The 26,235-nt window shown below is 36.2% G+C and overlaps 1 protein-coding gene across 2 annotated transcripts in view; it reads right to left on the bottom strand.

Annotated features, from left to right (window-relative positions):
• The window catches only part of RBM25 (RNA binding motif protein 25), a 59,921-nt gene continuing 33,686 nt past the window's right edge, over nt 1–26,235 (bottom strand). For both annotated transcript variants that reach the window (XM_046647240.1, XM_046647241.1), the window contains 13 exons: nt 25,046–25,231; nt 23,409–23,462; nt 23,081–23,164; nt 19,368–19,654; nt 16,939–17,161; nt 16,462–16,551; nt 14,179–14,252; nt 12,743–12,893; nt 10,214–10,538; nt 9,565–9,839; nt 9,131–9,229; nt 7,738–7,785; nt 1–3,838 (listed from right to left, as the gene is read on the bottom strand). In XM_046647240.1, the coding sequence (XP_046503196.1) occupies nt 3,746–3,838; nt 7,738–7,785; nt 9,131–9,229; nt 9,565–9,839; nt 10,214–10,538; nt 12,743–12,893; nt 14,179–14,252; nt 16,462–16,551; nt 16,939–17,161; nt 19,368–19,654; nt 23,081–23,164; nt 23,409–23,462; nt 25,046–25,231 (1,989 nt within the window). In that variant the 3' untranslated portion in view covers nt 1–3,745. The remainder of the gene's footprint in view (nt 3,839–7,737; nt 7,786–9,130; nt 9,230–9,564; nt 9,840–10,213; nt 10,539–12,742; nt 12,894–14,178; nt 14,253–16,461; nt 16,552–16,938; nt 17,162–19,367; nt 19,655–23,080; nt 23,165–23,408; nt 23,463–25,045; nt 25,232–26,235) is intronic.

Genomic DNA, 26,235 nt, shown 5'->3' with positions numbered 1-26,235 from the left:
TGGCTTGAAAAGAATTTTTATTTATTTTTGTTTATAGAAGTTATCTTTTCTTCTTGGGCATTTCAGATTGCCATTCTTAATTTGGCCTTCATGAGTCAACTAATAAAATGAAAGGCAAATAATCTGTCAAATAGAGATGAAAATGTAAGCATTCAAATGCAAACAAATATTTCAATAATATAACATAATAATCACATTTCAAACAATCTACCAGTTTATCAAAACTTATAAGCTCACTTTGGTGTATAGTATGAATGTAATAGTAATAGTTCCTGTGTTGGAAATCTGTATGTGAATTTCCCAGTTTTCTTCCTGACATGTGGAATGACTGTTTCTTGGCCTAACTGGGATTCCTTCTCATACCCTATATACCCAGTAGCATGCACAAATCAATTTCACCATCTTTTGCTGGGAAAAACTATTTCTCGATTTCATATTGTTAGAAGGCTGAAACACGATCTGGAAAAATCTGAAACTATTTTGACATAAAACCTTTCAGCAGTTTTTGGGTAGAAAATGGAAACACAGAACTTACTAGAAAGAGCTGGGTAAATAAGCCTCATATACACATTGCATCCCTGCTTGCATTTATTTGCATTAAAAATTTTTTTATTCATTATGAAAGGAGAAAAAAATGATAGTGTTTAGTCCAATTTGACTCTCAAGCTCACTATTTTCTCAATTTGTCCACCATATCTAGTATTCATTAGATGTGGTTAGTACCTGAAATGGGACTCTCCACAAAATAATCATTAGCCTCTCCTAATACAGAAAGTTTATCAGGAAGCACTATGATAAGATTCAGAGTAAATAACAATAGAAAGCTCTCTAAGGAGAAAATGTTCTGGGACTGGCATAGAGTTGTTCTCAGGCGTCATTTTTGGAAGATTACGTTCATGAACATACATAATACATATCTGTTTATTTGCCTCAAAATATTTTTCTCTTTAAAATCTACTTCAAAAGAAAATTACACTACTTTTATGTAGTTTGTTAGGGTAAAATACTAGTACTGAGCAGACACCTCAAACCGCTAATCAAAGTATAGTCCTTGGATCAGTTAGCATTGGCATCATCTGGGAGCTAGTCAGAAATGCAAAATCTCAGGTCCTACCCTAGCCCTACTAAATCACTTTGCACATTAACAAGATCCCCCAGGTCATTCAGGTATACATTAAAGTTTGAGAAAAACTACTTCAAATAATTTATCTTTCCTCTGTAAAGATGTACATATTTTAAATTATTTTATTTGCAGGATCAAATGAGGAAAAAACATACTAGTTTTCTAACTACTAGATCAAGAATGGTTCTCAAGACTTTCCTATAATTTTATAATTACTTGAATGGGCAACATGGATTAACTAAGGTTTCCAAACAGAAAATAATCTATGGCAAATGGTAAACCCAGGAAGCTCAAGCAATTCAGTAGAAATTTTCTTATGTATATTCTCCCAGACACTAAAATATGCCAGTTTATACATGTCCAATTCTTTATAGACAAATCTGAAAAACAAGAAACTCCAAAAAACCTTAAAGTTAAGCTTGGTGGCAAAATCTGACTTGAATTGATATTAACCTATTAACGTAGCAGTCTTTAACCCAGTGACTGTTCTCATTCCTGTTCTGCTACAGAAACGTTAATGTATGAATTTGAGGTCCTGACACAAATCTCACTGGAGGTGTTGTGAAGTGTATGGTATGTGCGCCCCAACGGTTTCAGATAAGAGTCCTTTAAGATAAATATGGTGAAAGAACAGAAGAGACCAAAGCAAGAGAAATTAAATCTACCTGAATAAACTTTCATGTTAATGCTGCCTAAATAAAACAACCTAATATGATGCCTTAGAAGTAGTAATATGATAAGAGAAGCTAGTGAGGCGTAATAAACTGCTTCAAAAGAGTGTTAGGCTGGGCATGAATCTGAGAAAAGGCTAGTAAATGAATTTGTAAATGGCAAGGAGCATGTTTCTGAAATTTTCCCTTGAGAAACCAGAATTTAAAATGTTCTAACACTAAAAGGGGGCACTGTCCATAGATGTACAGATTAAACCAAAATAAGGTAAATGGCCTCTGACTTTCAATTACTAATACTCATAAAAATCAAGTCCATCAAAAATTCAGCCGATATTTTCAAGATAAGTTTCTAGTGAGCACCAAACAATTACCATGTGATGCCATTTATTTAACAAGACTCTGAAAGAATGAGTCCCCAAAATCAAATATATACATTTTTAATAGTTGAAATATTTACATAATGGAACCATGTCATGGTCCAATGGTAAGAACAGTGTTTTCAAATGTCCTCTTAGGATGTAAAAAAAAATCTAGTAACTCAAGTTCAATTATGCATTTTTAACACCACCCCCCCATCTTTATCTTTCTTTTAAATAAATACTCAGACATGGGAATAGCTGCACCTAATTTATGTTAAGAACTGTTTAAAAAGTGTTACATTTTCAGGCAATTTTGCTCCTTGGTGAAGTTCTGATCTATAATAAAGCAAGCCCCATGTATGTCTCTAAGAACACCATCAGTATATTTTTAAACTATGATGAGCAGAGGTAAACAAGGTGTGTGCGTGCATATACACACACAAGATATAAACCTTTTACAAAACAAACAACTAGTGGTAACTGCCTTAAATGAATTACTTTATCCTTAAAAATAAGATGTAAACTTTGTAAATTACCATGCTGAATTCTGTTTTGTCCAACTTTCCTAGTCTGTAAAACTGCCTAATTTTATCTTTTTTTTTTTTAAAAAAGGGTTTTTTCAATTACACCTTTCGAATTAAGTTGCTTTTTTTTTTTAAACAAAGGCGTACATCAAAATTCAACTAAGGACCAATTAGTGCAAAAATGCATCAATAAAGCTCTCCGGAATCTAAGAATCTGCCTCATTTCTGACCAATGAGATGGGGGGAAGGAGGGGAGGGGAACAGGACGGGGACAGGACACAACACTATGATTCACACTCCCTTAAAAGAGAGGCTGACAACAGGAAAACCCCATTCCATTCAACAGACTGTAGCCTGCCACAAGAGAATACCATGCTCTGAGAGACTAATAACCTAATTATCCCAGATATTTGGGTTGGTACAATACCATGCTTCCTTTACAACTCTATTCTCCAATTAGGAAAAGTTTAAGGGAGAGCCCTCCAAAGCAAATTAGGAAAGAATAAGACTTTTATACATACATTCACACAAACACATTCACACAGGGATACAGTAGGAATGGACTGTCTGCTAATTTTCGCACTCTAATTTTAAATTCCATGCCTTCACAAGGGCTTGCCATTTCTGATCGAGGGGGAAAGGGTAATAGGTGTGACTGGAATTCTTTCAATTAAAATCGTTCATGTTGGTTCCTATACAGTACAGTTCAATATTAAGTGCAATTCTGCAAAAGAATTGGGGAGTCATTTTAATATTTACAAGGAACAAATCAGGAGAACAAGATTATATCAGATAGGCTGTGTACAGTAGCTGCGGCTTATAAAACATACCAGTAATTTGTACCTGGTGAGTATAAACAGAACCAAGGCAGGATTCAGATGTCTTTACAACCAAGGGAGTACACAGAGCATCAACAAATTAGAGGACAAAAAAATTCACATTTTCTACATTAAAAAAAAAAATTACAGATCTCACAAATGTCTTCAAAGACAAAGAAAAATTCAAAGTCCTTTGAAGGATGGGAAAGAAGAAGAAAGCTCAAATGGAACTCTAAACGCAAAAAGAGTTTTACTTCACAAGACCAATTTTCTTGGCTTCTGTTTCATATATCAATAATCTCCACATTTTGACTATAAAAACTTCTGCTTCTTCATCAAGTACCTAGAAAAGAAAAAGAGAAAACATAAAAAACAGTAACACATGTAAGATAAGCTATCATCAGCATCTCCCAACAATATTGACTGGTATAAAAAAGGCTTTTATCTACCAACAAGCATTTACTTTCAATAAAATGACTTGAAGGAAATCTGTATTTCCGTCTATGAAACGTATTGCATAGTAAATGTAAATTACCTTTAAAAAAAAAAGCATTCAGCCAAATTCCATGGCTTACTAAATACATCACAGTACTTTTCTGATCCAATATTTATTCTAACTTTTACTTTTAACTTTACAAATACTACATTTATACATGTCTTAAAAAACTATTCCTTAAGGAAAGCAAATGTTTATTATAAAGAACATAGTAATTTAAGCAGAACTAGTTGTACAATTACATAATAATATACAGAGTATCTCATTAATCTCCGAAACAACTTTACAATCTTAATACTTATCGAGTCCTTACCATCTATGTGACACTGAATGAAATATTAAATGAGAATAAATACAAAGCACTTACTACAGTGTCTGGGATACAGTAAACAGAATAAGTGAACACTACCATCATCACAAGGGACACAAGACTACTGAATAAATAGTCTTTTCCCCTTGGCAAATGAATAAATCAAACTATCTTCCTATCTACTTATGAGTTAGGTGTATCACGTCCTCACCACTACTCCTACCCTCCTCCCACACACACATTTGGCCCTCTACACCAGGGCTGCAATGAGGCAAAATGGACTATCATGCTTCCTTCTACAGGACGCAGCTATCACTGAGCTCCAGAGTACTACGCTATGATGGAATTGTGGCCTAATGTTGCCAGGACTCAGGAGAGGCAGTTTAGGTTAGAAGCTAAGCAAACCAGATCTCAAACCAGACTATTTGGGTTCGAATCTTCTAGCTCTTACTAGTTAAGTGTCCTTGGTTGGGTTACTTAACCACAAGGAGCCTCAGTTCTCTCATCTGTAAAAGGGAGGAAATAGTAGCCACATCATACTGGTTCTACTGTGGGAATTAAAAGAGTTCATATGTACAAAGTGCTTTGAAGAATGCCTAGTACCTAACTGACCAGTAAGAACCTGACAAGCCAGAAATTTTGATTTTTTTAAGAAATTTCTCAATGACGACAATTTAATCAGCCTTCTATGAGCCAGACTTGACGAGCAGTTCAAAAGAACTATGCTGCAACACTAACGTGGAAATTGTTCATTGGAAATAATATTAATATAGGCACAAAACACAACCGAAGTTCATCAATTCATGTAAAATGAGGAAAGATACAGTAGAAAAAGTCAGGTTTTTAATAAGAGCAAAATACTACCTGAGCTAAAATTTCAATTTCATTTATTCAGGAAATATTTAGAGGGTCCATGAGCTTTTATCAGAACTGGGTGACAATACTAGCTCAGTTGGTTTCCTCCCACTCTGATCAACAATGAGCCAGAAAATGATCAAAAACAATATAAGTGATTAAGCAGTAAAGAGTCTAACTAATTATACTCCAAATATCAAAATATTTCAACAGATCAAAGTGGATTAACACTGACAAATGACATCTTCACTGACAGTGATTACAACTCTGTCAAGGCCAAAAAGTAGAATAATGATTTTTTTAAAAAACTTCTTGGGCTGGCATGGTGACACAGAGGTTAAGTGTGCACGTTCCACTTCGGCAGCCTGGGGTTCGCTGGTTCGGATCCCGGGTGCGGACCCATGCACCGCTTGGCAAGCCGTGCTGTGGCAGGTGTCCCACACATAAAGTAGAGGAAGATGGGCACAGATGTTAGCTCAGGGCCAGTCTTCCTCAGCAAAAAGAGGAGGATTGGCAGCTGACGTTAGCTCAGGGCTAATCTTCCTCAAAAAAAAAAATTTCCCCACCTCAGCTTAACTATGAAACCTTCTCTCTACCCCACGGAAAACCTTTTAAAGAAGCTGGAAGGTCAGGAAGTTCAGACTCTAACCCCAAGGACTGGGATCTATTTACATTTCTCCTTTCATCTGAGGCTCAGCATTATGGGGGTCAACAAACTTTTTTTTTTCCCCAAGATTTTTTTTTATTTTTTCCTTTTTCTCCCCAAAGCCCCCCAGTACATAGTTGTATATTCTTCGTTGTGGGTCCTTCTAGTTGTGGCATGTGGGACACTGCCTCAGAGCTGGTTTGATGAACAGTGCCATGTCCGCGCCCAGGATTCGAACCAACGAAACACTGGGCCGCCTGCAGTGGAGCGCGAGAACTTAACCACTCAGCCACGGGGCCAGCCCCCATGGGGTCAACAAACTTTTCACAAATGATTTATCAGGAATTCTACACAATAGCTGCATCAGACTGGCTGAGCAGCAGAAAATGAATTAGCTGGCACATCGTCTAGAGCCTGGACAAGAAATAGCTCAGTCGAGCTCTTTTGGTTAAGCACCCCCATGTCCCTCCCTGACAACTTTGACTGCAGCTCAAAACCCAAGTTCCCCCAATCACCTGTCGTTTTATATCATGCTCAATGTTTCCTCTTCCTGACTCATCTTCCCAGTGCTGCCTTCCCACTCTGCTCACTAGACCCTTATTCCACTTCATACTAAGAACCCTCGGCTTCTTTAATGAATCTTTCCACATCTTTACCTTAACTGAAAACTAGGTATGTCCCCTGAAGACCCTGACACTCCTGAAGCCTTCTCAGGAAGTTCCTCGCTTTCCCAGCCTTAGTCTCCATGGGGGGGGAAGCTGCTGGAACTGCACTGTTAAAATCCTTGTAAACAACATCTCCATCGAGGCTCATGAGACCTCACTACACAGCCCTTTCACTCCAGTAGCATCTGTTTAACAAATACCTAGTCTTTCACCCACATTAAATGAGTGCTCTGACACCTGGTCTCCTTATTTCTCTCCAATCCCTGTCTCAACACGCAGGAATTTCAATTTCTATGTGTATGAGCCGGGCTTAAATTTTGTTGCTATTCTAAACAATGACATCAGCTCTACCCCAGAAACTCTTTCCCCTGGCCATATCTTGCACCTTGCCATAATACGGACTGATCCACCACTTGTATTCTTAAACATTCTACTCTGACTAAAACCTCTTTTCAGTTGTTTCATTCTGATACACCTCCCACAACTTCACTGGACCGTGAGTCCTTGATTCATTCAAATCACCAGCTCTATTCTGATTACTTCCTTCTCTTCCTAGCTTGGAGTTCGTAGTCTATTCAATCACACTCACTTTTACCATCAATTCTCTTCCTCCTTCCTTTTCTCACAAACTCACAATGTTAGATAAATGGAACCAGTGACTTGACTCTAATATCCAAATTAAATGCAACTGGGGATTTGATGTTTAACTACTGCAAACCCAACAGACACCTGTCCAAGTGACAAACGGTTATATATTTTCAAGTCTCAGTTTAGATGGTAATTCCTGTGATGCTTTTCCGTAACTGCCCTCCACACCACCAGATGCTCTATCTCCTCTGCTCCCATTATCTTTTTTATTTATCCCCATTATAGCAAGTATATTACAGTATCAATATTGGTACACCTGTCTCCCTACTAGTTCTTTAAGGGCAGATGTTCCAGCTTTTTATGCTTATAGCACACTGCTCTACCCAGTAAGCACTTAATCAATGTCTTCTAAATATATGAATAGATCCAGGATTTATATTTATACATACAAGCACCAAAGGTAGGGGAGGGGGAGAGACAGGTGAAAAAGAAAACTCTTAGTGTTGTTTAACGATACCCTGCTGGGGGGGCTTTTAACCTCTTTTAATGCACATTCAAATTTTAATTCAAGCCTATAAAAAGAAAGATTCTGGAACCAAGAGAGGTAGAAAAACCATCAAAATCAGAAGATAGTTTGTTCACATAGATATTAAAATAATAATAGAATGAATTTCTAACTTACCATGGCAACATCATCTAAAATGCTCTGAGGTGAACTATGAGCCATAACCTGAAAGAAAAAAATAATTATCATTTTGAAAATAAACAAAAAATTAGCAATACAGTCAGGAAATTTTAAGGTACCCTCAAACTAGTATGGGAACTTCTTGTGGCTGAAGAACCTTTCTTTAAATTTCTTAATTCCCAGAATCTCACTCTCTTCAATGTAAGTGTGACACCATAACTTGGGATCTTAATCACTATAGCATCTCTTACAATTCAAATCTAGACTGACTGACAATTTTTAATGCTACAATAATTACAAGTGGAAAGGCAACCTAAATTTCCTACTTCTAACGTTAAAAAGAGTAGTACTGGTAGAAAAAAGGCATTTCCTTAAAATGCAATTAGTTATTCCTTTACAGAAATATGGTGCTTCCACTATACAAACTGTCTCATTAAAGATAAGACTTCTTTCAGGAGTCAATGGAAGGATGTGGTATCCGTTGATGGTTAAGAGCATGAGTTTTACTGGCTTGGCTCTGCTACTCATTATGTAACCATGGTCAAGACAAAATCTCTCCCTAAGCCTCAATTTCCTCATGATAAGATGGGGACAATATTAGTTACCTCACACTTCCTAAGGTTGTTGGAGGTTTAAAGAAGATAAAGTCCTATAAAACGCTTAACACAGTAACCGCCAAGAACAAATTCCAGCAGTTAATCAACAAACACTGACTATTATTATGCTACGAAGGGAACCATTTTGCTCCTCTTCTAAAGGATGCATGACTGACAAAAGAATCAATGAGACAAGCTTTGGCTGTCTCCACAAAGCTTCCTTAACTGTCCTTCAGCAGTATTCTAACCATTAAGACAAGAAGAGGGTAGCAAGGCATTCTCAGGGGCAGGGAGAAGGCAAAATTTGGCAGGAGCCAGCAATTCTGTTTTCCATGACGCCCTGAAATGAAAGCATTGTGGCACGGGGGTTTGAAAAAGAGAGGAGGGGTACTCAAGTAGCCATGAATTTGTTACTTGAAACTAAACTATCTGGCCCCTTGGCCGAGTGGTTAAGTTCCCATGCTCCACTTCGGTGGCCCAGGGTTTCGCCTGTTAGGTTCCTGGACACAGACATGGCGCGGCTCATCAGGCCACGTTGAGGCGACGTCCCACATGCTGCAATGGGAAGGCCCTACAACTAGAATACACAACTATGTACTGGGGGGATTTGGGGAGAAAAAGCAAAAAAAAAGAAAGATTGGCACTAGTTGTTAGCTCAGGTGCCAATCTTCAAAAAAAAAAGAAAGAAACTAAACTATTATGGACTTGACTGTGAAAGATTTTTAATTTTGGAAAATGTCTAATAATTTAAAGTATAAAACCAATGTTGGAGGTGGAGGGAGTAAAAGACTAACCTTAGAACAAACAAAATCAACTAATGTAGCTTCTTCTTCACCTATGTATTCTATGATTTTCTTATTAATCCATGGTCTAATTCGTCGCTCCATCAATATCTGCAAAATAAAGCATGATTACTAAATTAAAGAGCCTTTTACTACATTTAGTAAAAAGTCTATAACCTCGTGATTTTTCTCAAGACTAAAATGTAGTATGATCATTCACAAGTTAAACTAAGACAGATACGTATGAAGATACAATCATTTGCTTTTAACTTATGAAGATTTTGAGTACCACCAAGAATTCCCCCAATAATCTACTAAATTCCTTGGCCATGCAAGATTGAAGCCACATTATCATCCCTACTTGTCATTAACAGAGTCAACTGAGTTTTGTATGCTATATTCAAAACAACTTCCAATAAAATGATGAAATACAATTTGCTACTCACAGAATCCACAATAGACCAATCCAGAGGATAGGCAAAGAGCTCAGGTTTGGCTGTAGGGATTTTCTCGATGAGACTCTTAATGTGTTTGCGCTTTTCTTCAGTGTTTACAGTGCCTTTGGGAGCATTTTTATCATCTTCACCATAATCCAGGGGAACCAGTTTCCTTTTTCGGGGTACGTCATCACTGTCTTCATCCTCAAATTTGTTAAAGACACTATCTACAGGGAGCTTCTTTCTCTTCACAGAATTAGGTTGACCAGGACTATTGGAAGCACCTATAGTAAAAACGCTGTATTAGCATGATAACTTAATTTTCAAATGTTACATTTTGCAACCCTCCATCCCTCAAAAGCAGTGCAAAATATACTTCCAGAAATCTCAGACAAAGATCCCAACTGTAAAAAAATAACTCACTACTCACAAGTGCTAGAAAACTTAACTTTTCACTTCTTCTCAGAACTCGAGGAAGCTGCAAATATAGGAGCACTAGTAGAACTATCAAAACAATCGTGAGCTAGAAAGCATTTTTAAATATTTTTCTATCTACCTACCAAGGAGCACATATTTATCTTTTCCTTAAGGCAAAATTTAAGTATTTGCAACGGGTTGGGAATAAAGGTAAAAAGGACGGAAGGAAATGCTAACATACCCAGTTTAAGACTTAGTCCTATTTTTGGCCTATGCTCTTCAGGTTGTTGTTGATCTGGTGAATTTTCATGAGGAATAATAATACCACAGGGAGACTCATCCCCAGGAGTGTTGGGGGTTGCATTGCCACTGGCAGAGGAAACAGATGGGGCAGAACTGATGGGCCTCAGAGTTGGTTTGAGGCAGGGCTTTTGCTCTGGCTCTTCCTCCTCTTCCATGGGTTCCTCTCGTTTTTCTTCCTTTTCTTGCTTTTCTTCTTCCTCTTCCTCTGATTCTGGTTCTTGCTTTATTTGTGGTTGTCTGCGCCTCTCAGCCTCTTGTTCCATCTAAAAACCAAAAGATGATCTCATTAACTCAAACAGATCAAAACCATACTCAACTCACCCAGCTTTATGTTTTACTTTATCTTTCATAAAATCTCTATTTTTCTTTTTCATTAAGAATAACAAAACACTGGGGCCAGCCCTGTGGCTGAGTGGTTAAGTTAGCGTGCTCTGCTTCAGCAGCCCAGGGTTTCACCGGTTCGGCTCCTGGGCACAGACCTAGCACCACTCATCAGGCCATCCTGAGCTGGTGTCCCACAGAGCACAACCAGAAGGACTTACAAGTAGAATATATATGCACTGGGGGGCTTTGGGGAGAAGAAGAAGAAAAAACAGAAGACTGGCAAGAGATGTTAGCTCAGGTGCCAATCTTTAAAAAAAAAAACAGTAACAAAACACTGCCTGCTTCTATAATCAGACAGCTAAGTAAATCTGTAGAGTATATTAGGTACTCTGCAAAATGTTTTAATATTTTACATATACTACCATTCTTTAGTGGCTTGTATAAACTCTATAAGTGATAACAAAGATAAATACATAATAGTTAATTCAAATTGAAAAAGCATGTTTTTATATTTTTATTAAAAAATTTAGCACCAGAAGCTTTATTTTAGAACAGTACAGACAATATATTAAGAGTCAACGCAAATCCTCAGCTTGTTCATACATCATTTCTTCTTCCTAGGTTAATGGCTGAGGGTGGAAGTCACTTTCGTATTCATTAGGGAAAGGAAGAAACGGGCGAGCGGAAAGGGGAAATTCTGGAGCCAAAGGCCTATACTAAAATGAATACTCCTCCTGAAATCATGACAGAAAATGAAAAAATAAAATAATCATCACAAGAGCATTATAAAAACTTCGAAGAATAGATCAATAATTTTTCCGAGCATGAAACAAAAACAGAAATATGTCTCCTGAACTACATAAAAACTCAAGATCTATGCATGACATAACACTTTCTAATTATCAATTCAAAGGAAGTACAATGACCATTAAACAATCCATAAGACATTCAAACCCACTGCTGGTCAGAGAATTAAAAAACAAAAATATCCCCAACCTATATGGTACAATGGTAAGGATTTAAAAGACTGACAATTTGCCACAATGGTGAAGGTATGAAAAAAGATGTGAGGGCCATAAACTAGTAAAATTCTGGGTGGAAGACTATACTCGGTTTAAAAGCACATGAGTAACAGCATGTAAATTGTAATTCCATTTATAAAACTTCTGTTCAAGGGGGGTATATGTATACCTGTGTGATGACATTAAAAAAATAGCCACACATTTATTAATGATTATAACTGGCTGATAAGAAATCAGATGGTTTTTAATTTCTTCATTATTGTGTTCTATGTTGCCTGAACTTTCTATTTACTCATGTAAATACCCACCTTTATCAAGAGAAAAAAAAATCCCACTATTTCATTTTGAAAAATAAAAGGGACATGTAAGGAGACATGGTTTCGATTAAACAGCATATAAGAGAGTTTAAAAAGTTGACGTTTATAAATTATTAGATTTACGATATATTAAGAACTAAAAATTTTCCTAAAATGACACTATTTTTAAAAGGAAGAATGGAGTATGCCATGTGCTATGACACAGTCTTTTCCTATTTTAAATGACAAGCTGTTCATGAAAACAGCTTTAATTTATTTTGGAAACAAAATATTTAGGGTGGCAGTGAGAGAAGGAACTCTAACCACAAAAGTTATTAAGTGTCAGAGTATGACAGGTTTCTAGCAAAGTTTCATTAAAAGACATTCATTTAGGGCCAGCCCCAGTGGCCTAGTGGTTAAGTTCAGTGCACTCTGCTTCAGTGGCCCAGGTTCACTTCCCAGGTGCAGACCTACACTACTCGTCAGTGGCCACGTGGCAGTGGCCCACACACAAAATAGAGGAAGACTGGTGACACATGTTAGCTCAGGGCAAATCTTCCTCAGCAAAAAAAAAAGACATTCATTTAACTTAATATTTCACAAAAACAAAGGAATAAGACACCTGGAAGATGTTTAAAATAATTAAAGTTGTAAATCAACTAATACTCATGATTTGTGTAACAAAGTCCTAATATTCTCAAAAAAACTTGCAAGATGCATGGAGCATAAAGTGCATTTCCCTTATAAACTAAATTCTACCACAGCTGGCTTAAGATGACAGGATAATCTTAAAAGAATGTTGTTCAGGATGTTGGAATATCTCACCCTCTGGAGTTCTGCATCTGGATCCGGGTGCCCTTCTGCCAGAAGGCGCTGCCTGATCTCCTCTAGCTCTTCCTTCTCTCTTTTCCTATCCCGTTCATCTGCTTCCATTTCCTTTTCTCTATCACGCAACCTCTTCTGAAGAGCACTTCCTCTGCAAAAGTAAATCATAACAGGCCTTATTTAACAGTCAGAGCATCATCATTATTACATGTCTCCAAAAGCCCTTTCTTTCAATACTAAAAGCTGCATGCTAAGAGACTGAAGACTGTCTTAATCTTGTTATCTGTGCAACACCCAAGACAGCGTGCTCTCTACATGTTAATGTCTAGTAAGCATTGTCTTGTCATTTATCACCATGCCTCATTCTTAAGTCATTCTAAATAAGTGTCTAAAACAAGTAGAAAAGTAGCTTTTGGGGGGGGGGGTGGAGCTCTCATTTTGTGCCTATTCCACAGAGAAATCTCAACACATAATTTGTGTTTCCTCGGATGCCAAAGTTGTGGAAAATTAATAAAAAGAGTAGTAATACCACTAAGAATAGTTCTGTATTTTAAATTTAAATCAATTCTTCCCCTTGTGGAAAAAAATCCGAGAAAGAAGTTGTACAGAATCAACAGAAAGCAGAGGTTCCATCTAGTAGTTTATTATATCTCAGAATGTTGAAATTATGTACAGCTATTTTATGAATCAATAATTTTATTGATTTTTAAAATTTCCTACAAAGTCAAATTCTTGGCATTCTTCCAATTTAAGTTGCTAATTCCAATGTTTTAATTACTTTGGCTACAGTGTATCAAATTTAATTATATATTAAATGCCTTAACTACATGCCTGGATCATGTCAAGCACATCAGAGATTAAAAAAATCAAAATACTGTCCATATCCTCAGGGAAATTACAGTATGGAGTGGAGGGAGAATAAAACAAACAATTTTACCATAGTGCCATAAGAGCTAGAAGGAAATGCCACACAGGAACGAAGAAAAGAGAGAAGATAGGCTTTAATTCTCACTTCACAATAATATATCAGTTGGGTGAGGGAGGGGGCTGGGGGTGGAAGGTATTCAGATTGCTATGTAACAATTGAAAACCCTTGAAGAGAAAAATTTCTAGATCACCATTATAAAGATTAGTTAAAACTTGCTCTAAAAACTGGACCTCTTTAAAACATACGAAGAAAAATTAATTTGTTATACTATTGTGGACTTTCCCCCCAAAAAGATGCACAGAATTATTGATCCTTTTCCAACAACTCTTCTCTCATCTCCCTCCCACCCTGAAAACAACACAGCAATTATGGGGGTGATTATAAGATGGAAGGTGAAGATTTCTTTCTCTCTTACTCCACTGAGTGAATTTGCACTCTCTGGTAGATAAGGGGAAATACAGCGAAGAAAGAGCTGAAAGCATGAGTTCATAAAGCAAGGCTTCTTTACCTGTAATATTTGGGATCATCTCTATCATCATCATAATCTTCTAAGAATTCTTTCAGTCGTTTAGCTTCTTTTGCCTTTTAAGAAATGAATGAGAAAGTGTGCAAAAATAACATAAAAGTCCTTTAGATTACCTCCTTCTCTTTTCTTGGGAACAGAGTTTTCTTATCATACTGCTTGAACTTTATAATATATTTTCATATACTTCATATATTAAATAATATTAGATTTTTTTATCTTTTATTGATGAAATGAAAACTACACATAGTGTATTACAATAAATTTCCTCTCTGAATATAATCTTCAAAGTACAGTAACTATTTTCTAATGAGACCTGAACCCACCAAGAAACAAAACTGAATGTGATCTCATTGAATCTGTTAACTGGACAAAAATATTTTATATTTCATTTGTAGGTAGATGAAGCCATAAGAAGTGGTTTTTATGAACTACAGAATTACAAATTTAAATCACATTCATGCATTAATCTACAGGTAATGCCTACCTAACTTTGAGTACACAAAGAATGAAAATACATGAAATCTCTTACTCCTATTTTTAGAATTTCAAATAGAACAACTATTATATTTAACAGCAGTTATATCTAATGATTGTATGCATACTATATAACTAAATACATATTTATAATGTAAATCTATATCCATTATATCAACAACTATTATATCTATATACAAAGCAGATAATGGTAGGTTTCTGACTACAGTAAAATTTTAACACATTTCATCTAGTTCAAATGCTACCTCTCTGTAAAGACTTCCCCGATCTAACCATCTACCCATGGCCAACTCCTCACCCTAGGTAGAATTAGTGGTTCTTTTCTGTACTCCCAAAATACTGTGAACACATCTTTATCATACGTTAAATACTCACACATGCGCTACAGTAACGACCTTATCTCTCTGACAATACTACGCATTTGTTTCAAAGTTAGAAGCATTAGTAGTTACTCTTCTATGCCCAGTACCTAGCAAAAGGCTGGTACACAATATATACTCAAAATCTGCCAAATGAATGAAAGCTGACTGTCAGGTAGCAATGACAACACTTACAAAATCTAAACAAAACAGAGGAAGGCCCAAAAGGTATACACTAAAATATAAATGTAAGTTACTACTCTTGAGGAGTAGAAACTTTCACTTTTTACATCACATACTTCTGTTACTTGAACATTTTCATAATGAGCAAGTAACTGCTTTTGTAATCAGATTTTTTAAAAGTTCCCAAATAAAAATATAACTAATAGGAAATTCTTCTCTAGAAAGACAGGTTTCAGATTTGCTTGTAAGAAGCAAAATCACTTCAAATTGATTCCACAATGTTGTTGATAGCAAACATTTCTTCAAATAACTATGTCTCTTACTATTTTCTAACCTACAAATGAAAGAAATTCTAGAATGGGAGCTACAATCCACGGAAATTAAAATTACTGTAAATAATTCTATGACGTTAGAGGAGCTACTATCTGGAAAACCCATACTGTCTATCTAGTTGCTGCATGCACCCTTTTGGTTACTTACAAAAATTCCCTCTATGTCTCATGTTCAAAAGCTATTTGAAGAAGATTCCTAACTTCAGTGAAGTTTTTGGAAGAATAATCTCCAAACTGGAGATAAAGAAACTTTCATGAAATTCTGGCAAAGACAGAACACATGGAACATACTACTGAAGCAAATACTATGATAAAATAATCTTCTTGTCATTTTACTTAGTAACAACCTACGCCAATTGCTTTACTTACGTTTATCAGTCAGTGTAAATGCAAACAACAAGATTCATTTTTTATGATTATCATGTAGTTCAAAGAAAGGATAATATAGTAACATAAGGGAAAACTATAACTCATAAATGTTATATACAGAAGACAATCATTTGGATTTATAAAAACAGGTCTTCTCATGACACTATTTCCTTCATCCACATGTACTACACCAATATAGAACAATATCAAAGCCTACTCAAATTCAAAAATGTTGCAGAATCTTAAAGAATGTTCTATAAATTTTCATTTTATATATTACTCTAAGACGGATGTACTTTGACAGTACGCTAAAAGATAATTTTGTTTATAGGTAGCAAAAATGTGACAAATAGGAGGAAGAAAGATTCTGGTGTACTAAAATTGTATCAAGGTTACTTGACATATATAAAAATTATATTATATAGGGAGCTTGTACATTTTAATTATAAAATTACTTCTAGTTAAAAGCTAAGATTTGATCTGATTTTCATCTGAAAAAATCACTTATTTTTGACCTAGAATATTACCATTTCTCTTCTTCTTTCTTCTTCTCTTTCAGCCTCTTTCTCATACTCCCGAGTTTTCTTCCGTTCTCTGATTTCCCAATTCTTAAGGCGCTAAAAAGAAAATTGTCAAAGCTTTCAAAATGTATACAAAGGATTCTAAAATTTTTGATTAACCTACTAAGCACCAAGCTTTAAGAATAAAAGCATTTCCGGGATTGGCCCTAGTGGCTGAGTAGTTAAGTTCTTGGGCTCTGTTTCCACGGCCCAGGGTTTCACCGGTTCAGATCCTGGGCGCAGACCTAGCACCACTCATCAGGCCATGCTGAGGCAGCGTGCCCCACGGCACAACTACAAGGACCTACAACTAGAATATACAACTATGTACTGGGGGGCTTTGGGGAGAAGAAGAAAAAGAAAAGAAAAAAAAAATTGGCAACCGATGTTAGCTCAGGCACCAATCTTTAAAAAGAAAAGAATAAAAGCATTTCCTTAATTTACCTCTTGATAAGCAGCTTCTTTCTCCCGGAGTTTTCTTTCAAGTTTTCTTCGTTCATATGCATCTTCTTCATCCTCTTCTCTGTCTCGCTTCTTGTCTTTCTCTCTCTCACGCTCCCGTTCCCTTTCTCGCTCTCTCTCTCGCTCCCGTTCTCTTTCTCGTTCCCGTTCTCTCTCTCTCTCTCTTTCTCGCTCCCGTTCCCTTTCACGATCTCTGCTCTTTTCTCTACGTAAACAAAAGATTAAAAACACCAGTCAGTCTCCTTCCTGTTTTCTTTTAAAAACCAAGGGAAAGGAAGACAACATATATTATGAAACCATATACAAACTCACAAGCCAGAATTTAGCGTTTGATTTCTGCACAATTTTAAACTCCTCTAAGTTCATATAAGAAACAGACCATAAACCTAGCCTCAAAATCTGAATTCTATTCTAAATTAAAAGTTAATCCTTATAGGTATCTCAGAAAACAAAAAAGCTTGGATATAAGAAATACAGGGGTCAGCCCAGTGGCATAGTGGTTAAGTTCTCACATTCTGCTTTGGTGGCCTGGGGTTCGCAGGTTTGGATGCTGGACATGGACCTACACACCGTTGTCAAGCCATGCTGTGACGGACTCCCACATATAAAACAGAGAAAGACTCGCACAGATGTTAGCTTAGGGACAATCTTCCTCAAGCAAAAAGAAGGTTGGTAACAGATGTCAGCTCAGGGCCAATCTCCCTCACAAAAATAAACAAAAATTTTAAAAAATTTTAAGAAGAAATATAAAGGGCTAATGAACACGTTAAAAGATAATCTACTTCATTAGTGATCAAGGAATAAACGTGTTGTTGGCACAGGTGTGGAAAAAGAGCATTTTGGCATGATGCACGAATAAATTAGAACTATATATCAGGGGCCAGCCCCACAGCCTAGTGGTTAAGTTCGGCATACTCTGTTTCAGTGGCCCAGCTTCACAGGTCCAGATGCCAGGCACGGAACTATACCACTTGTCAGCCATGCTGTGGCGGCAACCCACATATGAAATAGAGGAAGACTGGCACAGTTGTTAGCTCAGGGCTAATCTTTCTCAAGCCAAAAAAAAAGGAGGAAGATTGGCAACAGATGTTGGCTCAGGGCAAAACTTCCTCAGAAAAGAAAAAAAACCCAAAATACTAGGGGCCAGGCCCATGGCTGAGTGGTTAAGTTCACACGCTCCACTTCAGCAGCCCGGGTTCGGTTTGGATCCTGGGCACAGACATGACACCACTCATCAAGCCACGCTGAGGCGGTGTCCCACATAGCACAACCAGAGGCACTCACAACTACAATATATACAACTATGTACTGGGGGGCTTTGGGAGGAAGGAGGGAAAAAAAAAAAGAAGATTGGCAACAGTTGTTAGCTCAGGTGCCAATCTTTAAGGGAAAAAAAAACCCCTACATATCAACAATGAGACGTTCTCAAATATTTAATTCAGAGTGATAAAATGAGACTGCAGAATATATAGAGTATGATGCCATGAATCTAATTAAACACATATATGTATACACATTTGAAAGAATATATTGTTTATGGATTCGTATCTGTAATAAAAGCATAAAAACACTGGTTTTATACATGTCAAATTCTCAATAATGATTATTCAAGAGGATAATCATTATTCCAGGGGAGGAAGGAAGGGAAGAATTTTAATGCCCACTAAAGATTAAGAGCACTGAACTTCCAGTTCCAACAAATGGTGGACTGACCTAAAGCAGACCTCCCCTTCAGCTACAATCAGGTAGAAAATCTGCAATACAGAAAATGTACATTGAAAACTAGCTTGAAAAAGAAAAGGAGAGGTTTCCTCTTTTCCCTCCTTCTACTCTGTCCCTTCTCCATTTCCTTCTTTTTGTTCATTTCTGCTCCACCTCATTCCTAAGGAATTTGAGACAATTCATCAAATGAATTCAATATAATTAAGAAAAATTTTAAAATAAACAAAAACAAGGTGAATTTACTAGGAGCCATAAATAAAGAGAGTAAATTTAAAGCCTAGGAGGAGAGTTGTGGACATCCAGTGGGCCACAGGACCAAATGAAGAGACCAGGGGCTCAAAGCAGTGGTGCTAAAAGCTGCTTTCCCAGTACATGGGACCTCAATGAAACATGACTACAAAAAGTGCCCACTGAACCAGGGAGACAAAGGAATCATGTCAGCCTGGAATACTGGGTGGACAGTTGGTGTGTTCTGGGTCTGTGTAAAAACCGGCTTCACACAGAAACTAACACTAACGTTGAAAATTGTTACTTTAACCAATGTTTTTACATGTGTGTGAGAGAGCAAGCCAGGCATGCTCTGTTCTAAGGAAGTCCTCTCATCACATAGATGTAAAAGGTCCTAGAGAGTACCAACCTGCAGTTCTACTAAAGCTATCGGGAAACCAGTAAGTTCTACAAAGCCTTACCTTGATCGACTTCGGTCCTTATTCCGATCTGAGCTCCGTTCTCGATCGCGGTCCCGATCTCTCTCTCGATCGCGGTCTCGATCTCTCTCTTTCGTCCGGTCACGATCCCTATCCCGTTCTCGTTCCCGCTCCCGTTCCTTCTCCTTTTCTCGTTCACGTTCTCTTTCCCTTTCTCGTTCCCGTTCTCGCCTTTCTCGTTCCCTTTCACGCTCCCTCTCTCTTTCTCTCCGTTCTTTCTCAATTTCCTGTCTTTCTTTTTCCTTTTTGCCTTTCTCTTCTTCCAGTTTCTAGAAACCAATAAAAGTACTTTTAGAGTTAATTCTGTAGCTCTAGTATTCAAATTTTTCCCGGCGCAATGCCCAACATTGGGAACAAAAAACCAAACCACTGGTACTTTAATATTAAATACTTGTGGTTTTACTTGACAAATTAAACTGAAGAAATTACAAGACTAGACAGATTTCGTGCAAAATCATATACTCTACACAGACCAGGAATCTCCAATCTTGGATGCTGGGAGACTATGTCAAGTGTGGCTGGCCAGTAACTAAAATAATTATGAGGAATGTGGTGGTTCATAATAATTTCTAGAAATACAATCACTTTGCTAAAATGTAATTCTTCCCATTATGAATTTCTGTAAATCAGTAGGACTACTGGATACTAATTATAACCCCAGACTTCCCATTATCTAAAGGTTACTAGTTGAAGGTTTTAAAGGGGATATGGGGGAGGAGAGTCAAGTCACTGTAATGCAACTAAATAATCTTCTGCACTCTGGTTTGCCCACCCTCCAAGAGACAAGCTGAATTCAGCCAAGATCTGACCTATTATCTATGGAAACATTTACTCCCACCATTACAAGATGGACAGCCCACCAAATACAAAAAGTTTGAAAATCACTCACTTCAAGCAAAAATGTACATAACTGTAATATTTTCATTTAACTTAATTTTAAAAGCAACATATTTATGCCCATTATTCCTATAAGACAATAAAAATATATCAACAGTGATAAATCCATCCTTGGAAGGAACGATTGTGTATTAACTTACAGATGTTGTGCTAGGACATGGATCGCCAACACTGGATTAACCTTGCCTACAAGCTATGTTTCTGGGAGGAAGAGCAAGTACATGGTTCACAAATAAACCAAATAACAAAGTCAGACCAAGTTTGTACCCTGACAAGATTACCAGTGTACCACACGGTTTCTACACAAACTCAGAAAAAAAATACCCCAAACAGGAAAAACAAAACAAAAACAAAACACATTTATCCTTTTGGTTTCATGTTTAGTGTCACCGAAATGAAATTTAAACTGCAACAATAAAATGTGCATTTTTTTTCTTTTCTCAGTCATGTAAAGCATTTAAAACAACTTTAAAAAGCAATCTTACCTGTTATACTTTTTCTCTTGCTCATGGATCAGAGAACTGATAGAGGATTATGAAAGAAAAGCTAATGCATGAGAAATCAATATATTCAGCTGCTGTGCCAGTCTATATCAAAGTAGAACATAGGCAAAGCTAATACTGAATACATTGAAATTACAAAGGTAAGAGAAAAGAAATGGAAACAGGACAGAAACTGAAAGCTATTTAAAGGGGAAAATTCTAATTTCTGAAACAGATCTAATGGAATATAAAATTTATATTGTAAAATGAGGTTAGACTATATAAAACTTACCTCAGTGTCATACACTTATAAAGAAATTTGTTTATTTCTGAGATAATCAATACTTACAGATTATTTTAGCTGTTCCAATAATAATTTCTTTTGTAGAATTCCTCAATTTTTTTACTCACTTATTCACTGCACTACTTATTTCTTAGGTGTACAGTTCCACTTACATAAATAATAATTTGTTTCAGAACTCATTTCAAAAATTTTGTTTTAATTAAATGAAAAGTGAGTGAATCTGGTCCACATTAAATGCATTTCTAAAAGATTATATATGCAGTAAATAGATACACACACATATATATATTTTAAGACAAAGACTAGAGAAAGAAGAAATGAAGTGAATCTAAAAAGACATAAGAAAGTAATGAAATAACGAAGAGGAAAGGACAGAAAAAAAATCATAAATCTTACCTTATTCTCTCTTCAGACTCGTCCGTGCTGTAAATGGACGCCCCCTGCCACGCTGATACCCTGACAGTCTGTGGTTATTTAATAAACTCATACCAAAACATGCAAAGGTTCACTGAGCTCATTTTTTATTACTGGAGTTTCAAACATCCCCTTTAACCATACCACCCAATAAAAATAACTTTTTTTCTTTTTCATTTTGATTTCTTCTTAAAGCACATTTTGGAAATCCAAAACATTCACCCCGCAGTGAGGTTAAGTCTAAGGCTGTCAAATGCCTGACAGCTTCTCAAACTCTGAAGCAAATATTTTTGAAATAATTTTTTTTGAACACAATTTCCTCACACTTTACCAATGATATGACAGGAGTTAACAAATAACAACAAAAAGGGGGTAAACCACACACACAACTATATACCATTTTCAAGCTTACTCAGACCCTGAATTTGAGTATTGACCTAACCAAAAGTATTCCTCTAAAATGACTTCCCACAGACTACCTTTTTAACTCTCAAAATTAATTTGGGAGAACTACATTTGTGCTTTTAGACATTTAATTCCTGAAAAAGCACTGTGTATGTGAGCTAGGGCTGGGTGTCTGGATAAGTGTTCAGCAGCATTGATTCAATGGCATTAATTGTCAACTTGGGATTTTGAAAGATTTAAGAAAAAATAAGACTGAATAAAAGACAAAACGAACACTTAACATTTCACTGAGTTAAAGGTCACTCAGTCTTATAAGAACCAATAATATCTTATTATCTCTATCAAAATACATTTCATGCAGTGTTTGCACTTCACCGTCCGTAAGCATCACCTTCAACACCAGCAAACATTCACAGATGCACTGTCATTGAGAGAAGCTTTCAATAGGCAAAACTCGTGAGTGGGATTTACTATGCACAAATACCCATTTCCAAGCCAGTTACCCCTTTGCATATTTTTCTGAGGGGGCATCCATAAATATAATAAAAAACAGAAGCTCATACTTACATCCTATTCCTTGTTACTTTCCAAGCTGAGAGTTTCATCTTGCATTAGTCACCATATGATCTCTATCATAATGGTGGGGGTCAATGAATAGATTAGCTTTATGGGAATTTACAGTTCTTCCATGCATCTAAAATTTGGTAAGTCTGGTAACCACTGACCTACTTTTTAATATCTCCCCCTCTCAACTTAAATCTATACAAATATAAATCTTAAATTTTAATCTCGGCTCTAAAGAAAAGGTTTTCCTAAGATTAAGTTAAATAACTGTTCCCAGAAATACACTACAGTGTATGTTATCCTGCTGCCCCCTTGAATCTAGTTTAAATCTGACTTTGATGTTTATGTTGAAATCTAAAAATAATATTAACTTTTATTCATATTAAAGTGAGATGACTGTATAGTCAGTAACTGAAAAAACTAAGTACAATGTCAAGAACCACTTTAATATGGTATTGGTCTTCTGTTTGTTTCTATCTAAATTTCAATTAAACCTATAAAAAGCATTTAAAATTATATTCTACTGTAAGGTTTTTTTTTGTTTTTTTCTTTTTTGTTTTTTTGTCTGTTTTGCTCTGGATTCTGTAAAAAGTCTAGATTGGTATTAAGTGAATAAACAAGAATACTACCTTGTGTGTGTCTCTGAATTTGCTGATCTCTCGGGATATCAGGTCTCTTTTGTCTTCTTCCATTTCTATAGCATTTATATCCTCCTAAAAGACAAGGGGGACAGAGGAGAACGTATAAAGATCAATCCACATCAACACAAAAAGATAAAAACTAAAGGTTAGATATTCTGTATAGGTCTTAACAAAAGATAAGAGTAAATAAATAAGTAGAACTTTTATAGTAACAAATCTAATGACCTAAGGCGTGAAAAATCAAACGGACAAGAATCATAAAACTGGCAATTAGCAGTAAATCTAGTTATTGTCAAAGCCTACAATATAAACGAACCTTAGTGATGAGTGGATAAGGGATCAATGGGGCCACTGGAAATCTGCGGAAAATCTGCAGAAAAATCCAAAGATTTTTAAAAACAAACAAACGAAAGTTCACATTATTTGCAAAACAATGCTATGTTTATACTATAAGTAATGCTAGATTTCTGTGAGTTTCTTGATTTCAAATTACTTAATAATAAAAAAATGTTCACTACTCTCTATAACTCCTACCATTACCCACCACCTCCTCTCCCTCCAACTCCCTCGTCTAATGAAATAAGGAGAGTCTCATGCTAGCAGGGCTTTTACCTTGATCCCCTCCAAGATATACAAAACAATTATACCAACAAAATTTACCTGCAATTCCTGCCATAGAAGCAGGATCTCTTTCATCCTCTCCTCCCAACCCATACCAACCAAATAGGTCTAGGTATTTTCTTCTTTCCTATTAATGAGGAAAGAAGAACAAACTCTATAGGCCTCAATGACCCTAATATGTGACTAACTCTACCAATGAACATTCCCAGTGACTGGACCTTCACTAGACCCGTTTTTTATGACCACATGAGGAACAAGTCAAGTAATAAATATGTATTTGGCCACAAAGAAAACTGAAGATGGCCTAATAAGGGAATCAAATCCAAAATAATATAAACCATGACTATCAGTTTATATTAAATCACAATATGTATGTTTTATAGTACTTTTTCATGGCATATACAATCCAAGCATATAACATACTTCCTTTTTTTTTTGGTGAGAAAGATTGGCCCTGAGCTTACATCTGTGCCAATCTTTCTCCTTTTTAGGTGTGGGACGCCACCACAGCATGGCTTGACGAGTGGTGTGTAGGTCTGCACCAGTGATCCAAACCAACAAACCCTGGGCCACCGAAGCAGAGCACACAAACCCAACCACTATGCTACCAGGCTGGCCCCATACTCGCAATATTTTAAAAAGAATTCCCCGTAATTTCTTTAAGTTTATCCAAAAGAACTAAGTATAAGAAAACCAAATGTTTTCTTTCAACCTTGACTTCCCACTGTTCAATCAGCTTAAGCTGACAAAGAGCGGTGATAATATAATACACTGGGGAGGAGTGTTTCATCTTGTGCTGCTCTTTCATAGTCCTCCAGTTAGAAGTTCAACAGCATTACTGTCCGTGGAGGGAAATGAGATGTGGCTTAGAAGCAAGTCAGCTAAAAATTAAAGAATCCATGAAAATACTTAGTGAAGGTGACCTGGCATTGTGCCTGGAGCAGGAACAGAACAACAATTAGGGAGTAAGGCAAACAAGGCCAGCCCCTTCATGGCCAAAGAAAATCAAAACCAAAAAAATCTTACTTTACACCCTTTAATATCAGTTCCTACTTCATCACTCAAGTTTTTTTTTCTTACTTAATTTGAATCCACAGATAAACACATGCTTCCATGCCAATGCATTTCAAACAAACAAAACAGGACTGTTTTCGTAAAAAAATTAGGAAGTTAGTTGGTAAAACAGTCAAATTAGGCTTAAGAGTATATTGTTATAAATGCTAGTCATTTTGTTTTCCCCTCAAAAGCTGAAATGCAATGAAATCACTAAAATGACAGCATAAAAAGCAAAGTGTAGAAATGACCCTGCTGTCAGAACTCAGTAACACATACGTCCTCCTTCTTCTCCTTCTTCTTCTTCCTGGGGTGAGAGTCTGACTCCTGTGAAGGGGCATTGAGCTCGCTGGAGTATTCACGTATTAAAACTTCAATGGCCCCTTTGATCATCTGATCTCTTCTCTTTGTTTCTTCATCTAAGGCTTCTTCATCATCATTAGTGACAGTTTCTGGCCTGGCATTCTTAAAAAAAAAACCAAGGCAAATTCAGGGTAGGAAGGGATAAAATCAAACAAGAAAATGAAAATCATTCTAAAACAAGAGTTAATACACAAAACAAACATGTTTTCTCCAAAACATCTAGGTGATCCTATTAAATGCATACGTGGTTTTATTCTTAACTTCACAAAACTTCATTTGTTTTATAGTTTTTTCCTTAGATACTGGTACTTTATCAACATCTTTTCTTTTCTTCTGTTGATAGCTAATATTCTGACCCCTAACCAGCTACAGAAAGATTAATTCATAGGACTAGCATACTACACATCTGCAAAGCTTTCACAATTTTTCAGATTGTCTTGCTCAATACTTGCACAAAGTAATGATGTTCACTAAATAACTCATTCAACAGTTGAAAATTTAATTAGGTGAAAAAAGCAAAATACAATTTTACATACACTATAATAGCCACCATCTAAAATAAACAAAAGCACGTATAGGTTAAACATACAAAAAACACTAGACAGCACCAGATGATTGAATGATGGCTTCCTTTTTTCCCTCTGCTTTCTACAGTTTCTATAATGTGAGATACCACTTATAAAAATCTTACACTTATACACTAAGAATCAATCAACTCTAAATATCACACAAATCTTTCTCCCCATGACTTGCATATGTAACATTATAAAAAATAAATATGTAAAATTCATGTTTTAATACTTCTCACCAATAAGTAACTATTTGTAGGACTTTATTATTTTTTAAAATAAGTCTAGATTGTGAAAAAAAAAATTGCTGGCTTCTAACATGCTACTAGTTGTCTTATTTCTTAGTTTTATTTTAAGCCCCCTAGGTAAGGAATTAATCCAGTCGAACTACAAAATTTAGAGAGTGACCTCAAAACTTTGGATAATTTCAAGTTACTTTCAACTCCTCTCTTCTTAAAACTGAGAAAGAAAAGTATGACAAAGAAGCAACAAGATAAATATAAAGGTCTAAGTATACAAAAACTTTTGTAATTTAAA

Source organism: Equus quagga, chromosome 20 (assembly GCF_021613505.1).
Source record: "Equus quagga isolate Etosha38 chromosome 20, UCLA_HA_Equagga_1.0, whole genome shotgun sequence".
In the NCBI taxonomy this organism is placed as follows: Eukaryota; Metazoa; Chordata; class Mammalia; order Perissodactyla; family Equidae; genus Equus; species Equus quagga.
The sequence above is the reverse complement of the archived record's forward strand: the minus strand, read 5'-3'. Positions and strand labels throughout refer to the sequence as shown.